Source organism: Nilaparvata lugens, chromosome 3 (assembly GCF_014356525.2).
Source record: "Nilaparvata lugens isolate BPH chromosome 3, ASM1435652v1, whole genome shotgun sequence".
In the NCBI taxonomy this organism is placed as follows: domain Eukaryota; kingdom Metazoa; phylum Arthropoda; class Insecta; order Hemiptera; family Delphacidae; genus Nilaparvata; species Nilaparvata lugens.
This window is the reverse complement of record NC_052506.1, coordinates 66,032,949-66,042,791: the sequence shown is the minus strand read 5'-3', so window position 1 is coordinate 66,042,791 and position 9,843 is coordinate 66,032,949. Positions and strand designations below refer to the sequence as shown.

General features: G+C 34.5%; 1 protein-coding gene across 1 annotated transcript; it reads right to left on the bottom strand.

The window, feature by feature from the left end:
• Positions 1-2,645: 2,645 nt before the first annotated feature.
• On the bottom strand, positions 2,646-9,456 carry LOC111058191 (NAD-dependent protein deacetylase Sirt6). The gene is made up of 7 exons (XM_022345693.2): positions 8,954-9,456; positions 8,567-8,694; positions 7,780-7,898; positions 7,302-7,425; positions 5,776-5,949; positions 5,055-5,184; positions 2,646-4,189 (listed from the first exon to the last, which is right to left on the bottom strand). The coding sequence occupies exons 1-7, from the start codon at positions 9,017-9,019 to the stop codon at positions 3,488-3,490; spliced, it is 1,443 nt and encodes a 480-aa protein (XP_022201385.2). The 5' UTR covers positions 9,020-9,456; the 3' UTR covers positions 2,646-3,487.
• Positions 9,457-9,843: the final 387 nt, after the last annotated feature.

Here is a 9,843-nt window from a genome sequence, read left to right as displayed (position 1 = left end):
TGTGTGTGTGTTGTGTGTGTGTGTGTGTGTGTGTGTGTGTGTGTGTGTGTTGTGTGTGTGTGTGTTGTGTGTGTGTGTGTGTGTATGTCTGAACACGATAACTCCATTCCTAATCAACCGATTGACTTGAAATTTTAAACTTAAGGTCCTTATACCATGAGGATCCGAAAATAAGAAATTCAATAAAATTGAATTCGAAATGGCGGATAACTAAAAAACCATGTTTTTCACGGTTTTCTCGAAAACGGCTCTAACGATTTTCTTCAAATTTATAACATGGATAGCTGTTTATAAGCCCTATCAACTGACATGAGTCTCATTTCTGAGAATATTGCAGGAGCTCCGTAATATTTTTGAGAAAAATGGCGGATAATCACTAAAAAAACTATGTTTTTCACGGTTTTCTCGAAAACGGCTTTAACGATTTTCTTCAAATTTATACCATGGATAGCTATTTATAAGCTCTATCGACTGACATGAGTCTCATTTCTGGGAAAATTGCAGGAGCTCCGTAATATTCTTGAGAAAAATGGCGGATAATTACTAAAAAACCATGTTTTTCACGATTTTCTCAAAAATGACTGGACCGATTTTTTAAAAATTTATACCCTGTATAGTTATTTATCAGCTCTATCAACTGGCATGAGTCTCCTTTCTGGGAAACTAATGGGGGTCCACCCCATCCTTGAGAAATGGACTTAGTAACCTCCTTCTCGTGCATGAGGTAGGTAGGTAACGCAGTTCATAAAAATCTGGTGTGGCGCACTCACACAACTTTCCTTGCCGTTATGAAAATTTATCACTTGACGCTAGTGTTCACGCGCATAAAAGTCTACTATTCAAAGATACACGAATAACAGTGGAGACACACGAAGTCTGCTATCTCTTCATAGTGAATGATTCAATAGAATCATTTTCAACAGTTGCCAACAGTTTGCAATTGAAATAATAACATTTTCTCAAATTTCGAGCTTATTTTCAATTTTAAGTGAAAATGTTACTGAACATTAATTGTAGAGATTTTCATTCTTAATCTTTTCCACTGAGAATTTTTTAAATTGAATCTGAAGCCTGATACTTGAGAATCTAAAATCAAACTTTGCATAGATGGGGCGGAGCTCCTGGAATTTTTACAGATATGAGACTTGTGGCAGTTGATAGAGCTTATCAATGACTGACTATTTTAGGTATAAATTTGATTAAAATCGTTGGAGCCGTTTTTGAGAAAATCGCGAAAAACCCTGTTTTTGGCAACATTTTCGCCATTTAAGCCGCCATCTTTAATTGAATTTGATCGAAATTGTTCGTGTCGGATCCTTATAGTGTAAGGACCTTACGTTCCAAATTTCAAGTCATTCCGTTAACTGGGAGATGAGATATCGTGTACACAGACGCCCATACACTCATACACACACACACACACACATACAGACCAATACCCAAAAACCACTTTTTTGGACTCAGGGGACCTTGAAACGTATAGAAAATTAGAAATTGGGGTACCTTAATTTTTTTCGGAAAGCAATACTTTCCTTACCTATGGTAATAGGGCAAGGAAAGTAAAATGACGACTAAAAAAATCATCGAATTTCACAATTTACACAAAGGAAAAAGTACTCTGAAAACAATTATATATATACACATATACAGAAGTCTGATCGTAGTTTCAAATATGAGCAAGGAAAGTTGTGTGAGTGTACCACACCAGATTTTTTCAGTTGTATAACTTCGTGCGCTGTATGCCAATAAATGTGTTCTCCAGCGCCCTCCAAAGAAAACCCTGCTTGATTTCTGGTGCGTTTTTCCAATAGTACGCAATAGATGGAGACTTGCAAATGGTCTCAATCTCTTCGTTACAACAAACCGAGTAAGAATATTGATGATGGAAGCAACAAGAATATTCGACATAATTAAAAAAATCAAGATCGCGGTCATTATCCACAAAAATTTTTATATCGCTTGCTATTCAGTTATTGTAAGAGATATCAGATTAATTTGACCATCGAAGTTTTTAGAATCAACCAGAATATAATATTCGAGAGAATCGTCTCATTTGGACTTCTATTTCTTGATTAATTTAACTTCAAAAGCTTGAAACATACATTTTTCGGGGAGAATCTTTCACTTTCCACCCTGTAAATGTATTCGCAGTAGACATATACTAGTATTATTGACACAGTGTTGAAGAATATTATTAAAGCTTCAAAATGACACTTAGTTAAAGGCTGTAATTCCATATTCCACGACTGGAGCGTCTTCGGAAAAAGAGAGAAAAGTACTGTTTGCAGCGGAAAACACACTTTTTCCACCACATGCCTTGTTGTATCGGCTTGTTGTAACGAAGAGATTGAAACCATTTACCTCTATCTTGAAGTAGTTAAGGAAAAATAGATTTTATGGTTTCAGTTTGTTACTTCATGCGTATGGTAAAACGCACCAGAAATCAAGCAGGGTTTTATTCGGAGGGCACTGGAGAATGCACTTATTGACATACAGCGCAAGAAGTTATATCGTTTTAAAGCTGAAAAACGATCTAATTTTCATAGATTCCTCTGTATCTCTAGCACAAAAAAAGTTAAGATGGAATGAAATTTGAAAAAATCGAGAAAAAAGTTTTGTAGGGCTTATGAAGGTTATAACTCCTGTAATAGAATATGCGTTAAGAGGAAAATTTTACTGAACTAAAATTGTAGAGGATGATTTGTAGAATATTCTTATTATTGAATATGAAATTGAGACATCTTCCACGGCTCTTACCCAAAATGTCCACAGAGTGCCTTTTTCATGACATTTGCGCCTGGACTATATTTTATAACAACAATAAAATTATCTCCCAATTGAATGGGAGTGTGTTTATCAAATTCAGTGATATAATCACAGACTTCTTCTAACGGCAGTGCAATATCTAAAATAATATAATGAATAATGAAATATGGTGGTACTGGACAACATTTCTGTTTACGAGGCTTTAAAGATGAAACAGACCCCAAAGCACAAGCATATTACTATAATGATGTTTTACTAATTGACTATTCTGAGTGAGATATTTTAAGTGATATATAAAAAATATTTAAATAGTGAAGATTGTTTTGGGCGTAATGCCTGTAGCCTTCCTTGGTTTTGTTACAAATGAATAAATATATAAAATGGAAATCAAACGCTATAAAAAATGAGTATTTTTTGTTGGGATCCTGCCATTATTTTGTAAATATATCAATATAAAATTTGATTAAATATTTTAGAGTTGTTTTTATAAATTAATGTAAGTATAAATTAATCAAGTATCAAGTAAAAATAATACAGTATACTTTGTTCCTAATCTAAAAATTTTATAGAAATCCAACCATTGTGATAGAGACTGATAGTTTATTTCATATTTGTACCAACCTAAGTTGAATGCTAAAACGATATTATCTCTCTATCATTGAGAAGTTTATAGTTAACTATTCAAAGCTGGAACATAAAGTCTTGAAATGTAGTAACCTTTTCAAGTTGCTAATACATTTGACTTATTCAAATTCCTAAGACTACTACTGAGTTCCTTTGGATTGTCATTACTACAGTTTGATTTTTGTGATTCAATTGAATCATTATCATCAGCAACATCACTTTCTTCAACATGGTCCGCCTTTTCAGGAAAATCATTTTTAGTTTTTTCTCCATAATTCTTACTAATAGATAGATCATCATTTTCATCACTAGGACTTTTGTTGCATTCCCTCCCATTTTTTGTAGTTTTGTTCAATACATCTGAGGTGTTAACACCTGTACTCTCTCCCTTTTGAACATTACGATCGATACATGTCCCTTGCTCTATCTCTGGGGATTCACACCCTCTACTAGTCTCTGCCGGTTCTTCCTTGATACTTAATACCTTCTCTTCTTTGATTTCTTCTTTGATGTTTTCAGTCTTGATATTTGTTACTTTTTCGAACTTTACCTTTTTGACATTTTTGTAGTCTTCGAGATCGGATTTCACCTTCGTCCTCTTCATTTTGCAGCAGGTAACTTCATACATACGTCGCATACGCTGCACTTCAAAGCTGGGTATGGTCCATTCGAGGAGGCCACGATGATAAGTGGGGTCCTTGTCACGAGTATACTCTGGAATTGCCAGGCCAAGATTCTCCATCAGCAATGACATGATTTCATCGACGTAAGCATGTATCAGCAGGTCTGCTTTCTTGTCCTGAACAAAGTCAATACCACATTACAAATTAGCTATTCACCAATTACAAAATATATGTTAAGTAAGCCATCAATATTAATTAGAAACATTATAGACCGGCGTCTATCAATCATGTCTTTCAATCATGGTACTGAAGTGGAAAGAGAGAATTGAAAAAATAATCAGTAGTCGTTGACTTTAGCATTTTTACTGATTCAAGTGTCTAACATTATTAGACACATTATTAGATTTCAAAAGAATGCGCTTTATTCCAAATTCAAGGTTGACTGAGGTCGCTTGTTACATTACCTTATACTCATATAATTTTTTCCATATCAGGTATATAAAAACATCTAGTAATCATCAAGTCATTGAGAGGTATTTAATAAAATAAGATATATTTATTGGAGAAAAATTATTGAATAATTTGAGTGGAAATTACTGAAAAAGGGGACATCTCATACCTAATTGAAAATTAACTTTACTTTTATAAGTCATGTATAATAACGCTGGGTTACATAAACCGGTACCAACTACCGGTCACTTGAATCAGCAGATCTTATTTACAAACCATTTTGATGATACGGGATTGAAATTGATCACGCTTGAAACAATTCAGAATTTAAGAAGTTCGAAAACTTCTTTAAAAGAATTTCACTTTGGTAATGGGCTACTGAACGAACAACAATTCATTAATCAAAATTTTTTCCAAAGATTATGGTTATGAGAACGAATATATTTAAACTGATGAAGTGGTATAACGACTAAAGTTTGTTACTTTGCCTGAAGGACATGAAATTACTAAAAACATTTTTTACAGCTCAAAGTTTTACTAAATTACATGTTTCGCGATATAACGAACTGTCGTATATTGAACAAAACTTACATGCTTGGTAGGTTGTAGATTGCATATCACTAGCTTCCCTCCTTGGCCATACTTTTTTGTATGTAAGGGAAGATTGCCACTGGGAATGATCTGTAGAGTTGTTCCAAGACAGATACTCAAATCAGCGACACTGAAACAGAAAAGCATTTAGAATGCTGAATCTTAAAAAAACACTAATTATACTATTTATAAATCGACAATTTTGTCTATATTAAATACAATTCATCAACAACAGCATTACATCTTATAGTGTTAACATTTAAACTACACTCAACATTCGATTGTACAGACAATGTCCTTGTGATATTTTCTACTTCTAACTAGTTCTACAGGAAATTAGTAGTTACATCAGCTTGCGATTGTTATACGAGTTACATTTACATTCTTCATCTCATAATTGTACAAGCTTTTTGCAAGTTACAACCTTACTTTTTTGCGGGATATCCATTATTTGTAGCATTATATATATAACGGTAGGTTAGTTTTAATTTGTTAAATTTTATTAATTTATTTTGTTAATTCTAATCTTTTGAATTGTCTTGTCAAAGGCACATTACTGCCCATAGCTAACTTTGTCACGTCAACGAATAAAACTCATTCTATTCTTTTTAGTTGATTTTCACAGTGGATGGAGGAACAAGCTCATTATTCCACCAGATTCCCCAGTTGAATTGAATAAAAAATGGAAAAGTGTTGATGATCAGTAGATTGGATCACTTACCAAGAATGGAAATCGGCCATTCCGAGATCCCTCTCGGGCAGATCATGCTCCCAGTCGAGTATGACATCATGCATTCGGCCGCGACATGGTCTGCTGTTCAACATGGAAGTGGGGCATGGCTTCTGCAGACACTTCTGACCTACCGATGATGTAGCCGAACATCTCACAAACTGCCTGTTCAATCATCAAAAGTAACTTCTGTTTATTGATAAAAAAATTATGGTGAATTTAAAGAACTTGATAGATGGAACTCAAGTTACCGTAACATATTGCAATGAAAACAATTTCCAAAAGTGATCCATAAAGCTGGATTGTCACATATCAGTATCAGTGAACGTACTGACAAATTAACATCGATGATAATAATAGGTAATAATTCATCGAGAATAATTTGATGAGTTAGGATGCACAATTCTGAACCATTGCATTATGTTGCATTGAAATTCCTATTACTTATTGGAGCAGACTTGACATTAGACAGCTCCAATCAATAAGTTCAAGTTTGAGTGGCCCGAATGGTTTGTGAAAAAAATGGAAGGATATTTTATTGTAAAATTTGAAAGCAATTGTCATTGTATTGCTGTAATTGAATTCCCAATATATTTTATTGTTTTGAGAACTATCAAATTCAAGGACAACCTCATCTGAAAACATTTTTTAATTCATACCTGGATATTGTCCAATGCTTTCGCTATCATGCCTTTCGGTTTTTAAATCAAAACAATGAGTCAACGAATGAGGTAACGAGTTACAGTGACAGCAATAGATGAATTAAAAATACAAATAGAAAAAAGCAATCGAAATAGGGGCCGACAAATTTGAATGACGATTCTCAGAACAAGGAAGACATTTGAGTATTTAATACCAGCAGGAGGTAACCCGTGTTCCGCAAGGATCTAATTAAAAACTTGACCTACTGAAATCTTGATGAATTTGAAATAGGCCTATAATATCAGTCATAGGTACCTATACCATCCTCGGCAAATTAAGGATCTATATGCAAAATTTCAAGTTAATCAGACTAGTAGTTCAGACGTGAAGATGCGTAATTCATGAATTTCCTGTCCCGTACGTGTATAAGCCAATTCTTTTCTTTATTATATTATAGATAATAATTGCAACGAGTTGTGTTTTCAATCTATCAATGGAATCTTCTTTTCGTTTCTGATAATTATATTGAAAGCTTCAGAGTTTTCTGCCGTTTCCTGCTCAATCATCATTCATAGCAAGTCGAAACTCACAAACCTGATTTTTTCATCATAGACGAATTTGAACAATTTATTGATGAAGTTATTAAGAATGAACAAAATTTACTATCTGTTCTTCAAGTTTTCAGTACATTCTAGTGGAGAACAATTGGATATCCCAGCAGACGCTAATTATTGCATAAAGAACATTGTTTGCATATGATTTATAGGACTTGTATTCATGTAAATATAAATATGTAGAATAATGCAATGAAAGAGTTATTTATACTTGAGAGCCCTTATATTTTGATGAGATGAGAATTAGAGCTTCCAGATTACCTTGAGCACTTTGCACATTGTTCAACAAACATGTTTCCATGGAGTTCAGCCAAACTTGAGCGCGGAAGCCCTGAGCGCAGATGAAGCCCATCGATATTCTGACTCACTACATAATGTATCTTGCCTGTAAAAGTGGTGAAAAGAAACATAATAGACTAATATGACAAGGTGAAACTTCTATTTTTCTAGACAATTTTTCATTGTGCTGCTTTAAAGTAAACGAATCAACAAAAGAGGGAAACAATTATTGTTTCCTGATGCTTAGTAATCTCAAAGAATTATGACTCAGATTTTAAGAGTGCCACATGAGTATTTTAAACACAATTTACAAATACAAAATGTAGAATAGGATATTTTGATTATTCGACTAGGTCTATGGAACGCCGTAATGGACATTTGAGTAATGTTTATGTCCACGTAAATGGCCATGAGGTGGAAGTCCACCAAGCCAGAAATTATTAAATGGAAGAATGGTTACCTTCTGCAAGTAGTTTAACCAGAGACATGTGCGTTTTGGTGGGAATGGCGTCATTGAAGGAAATGTTGATATCAGGCTTTTCTCCTTTTGCTTCCAACGTCCAAACACCATTTGGTCCTCTGCGACAAACCATACAACAAATTATTCATAAGATGATAAATATTATCAAGCTATAATAATTATTACTGTTTATAATTTGCAATATAATTTCTTGCTTAATAAAATATAATTCATTATTTTAAATGAGAATGAACAGTTAATATTACTTCAATAAACCTGTATCAGCTACCGTCTATAGAAGGCATTGACAAGACAGGAGGATCTGCAACGTTGTTCTCCTATCTTTCTCCACTGCCATTAGGTAAAAATATTCTGCATGCAAGTCTATTTATATCTTGTCACCATTTGACTGATACTCGAAGGAAAATATATTTCTGTGGACGAACTATTTATGAAAGTGCAATGGGGTCCGTGGACACCAATGGTGTCCCAACAATGACAGGGATGACAACTCGATTGAAACACCAGCCGTACACCAAAACCTGTCATCCGGCCGCATCCCGACACAATCTATCCGGGAACACCTGGCTAACGATCATGACTTTGGATATTTTCATAAATCTGGTGGTTCAAGTACCAGTATCAACTAATTATTTACGCTAAGCACAATGATGACTCTTTATGAGCAATAATTGTATCATATGACATCAAAACAACTTGTTTCATTCATGGCTTAAATAGTAATGAGAATCTCTCATTTGAAAAATAAGTGTACCGGTAGGCCTACCTAAAATCTGGAATCCCAGCAGTGGTACTTATTCCAGCTCCAGTATGAACAACAACATGCTTAGCTCCTTGAATCCATTGAGTGAGTGTTTTAACTTTCTCAACAACTTCATCCTTGCTATCAAATTTCTGCAAGATGAAACAAAAGTGAATACGGGTACATTATTGAGAGAAAATGCACTTAGATAAAGTATTATAAAGAATAAATAGTGGGAATGAGACGGAAAAATTTTATTCATTTATGTTAACGAACAAATCAAGTTATTATACTTCAGACTGTAGGATTTTAGCGTTTGAATCTTTAACGTTAACTTGAAAATCAAACGCACTGATATAAATCAACTTAGCCTATTGATGATTAAGTAATCTAAGTTACTGTATTACTTACTTCAGCTAATCCCAACTTTCCTTTATTTTCGTAAGGTGATAGACCGTCGGCATAGTTGCAAGACATTTTCACAGTAGGCTACCTGCTATTGTAATATTTTTGAACAGTAAGGACAGAGAATACCAAACAACAGGTTTATTTGAAAACCTATTTAGAAAACATTATTTGCAAAACGATAGAATGATGTTATAATCACAATCTACTTTATATTAACATATTTCTATTAACCAAGAAACGCCGAAATCTGAGAAGAAACAATGAGTGTGTTTGGTTACAGACTTAAGAGTAAACAGGCTTAAATCAACACTATCCAGTCAATCTTGTGTTACTTTGAGCTTTGAGGACCGATGCACTTCGCTACACCAAAAGCAAACAATTATACCATCAAACCATCTACCATTATAGTAGGATAGTACATCGAAGGCGTTATAGCTCTTCTTTTTATAACCTAGCTCTTTCAGAGATTTAAAGTTCGATCTTCGATGTGATCAGACCTCGATAGTGAGATGTCGATGCTCATAAGAACATCGATGTAAGACAATATTATCGATAGTTTTTATTTTACGATAGTCACAAAGTAGGAGGAATCCTACCTTATCCGAAATATACTACCGAATCCTACCTAGGAAACACCTTAAGGCGTGGTCAGGCTCATGGTGAGGCGGAGGTCAAACACTTGGGTTTTATGATGGACCCCACTCTATCGTGGGATCGACATATTGGCATGCTGTGCAATCGACTGGCCAGGGTGACGTTTTTGATGAGGAAGCTGAAGCAACATGTGCCTGCCAACTACTTAATTACAGCCTACCATGGGCTGTTCCATAGTCATATAAGCTACGGAATAGTACTATGGGGCCATGCAGGTAGCTGTGAAAGGATTCTCCTTC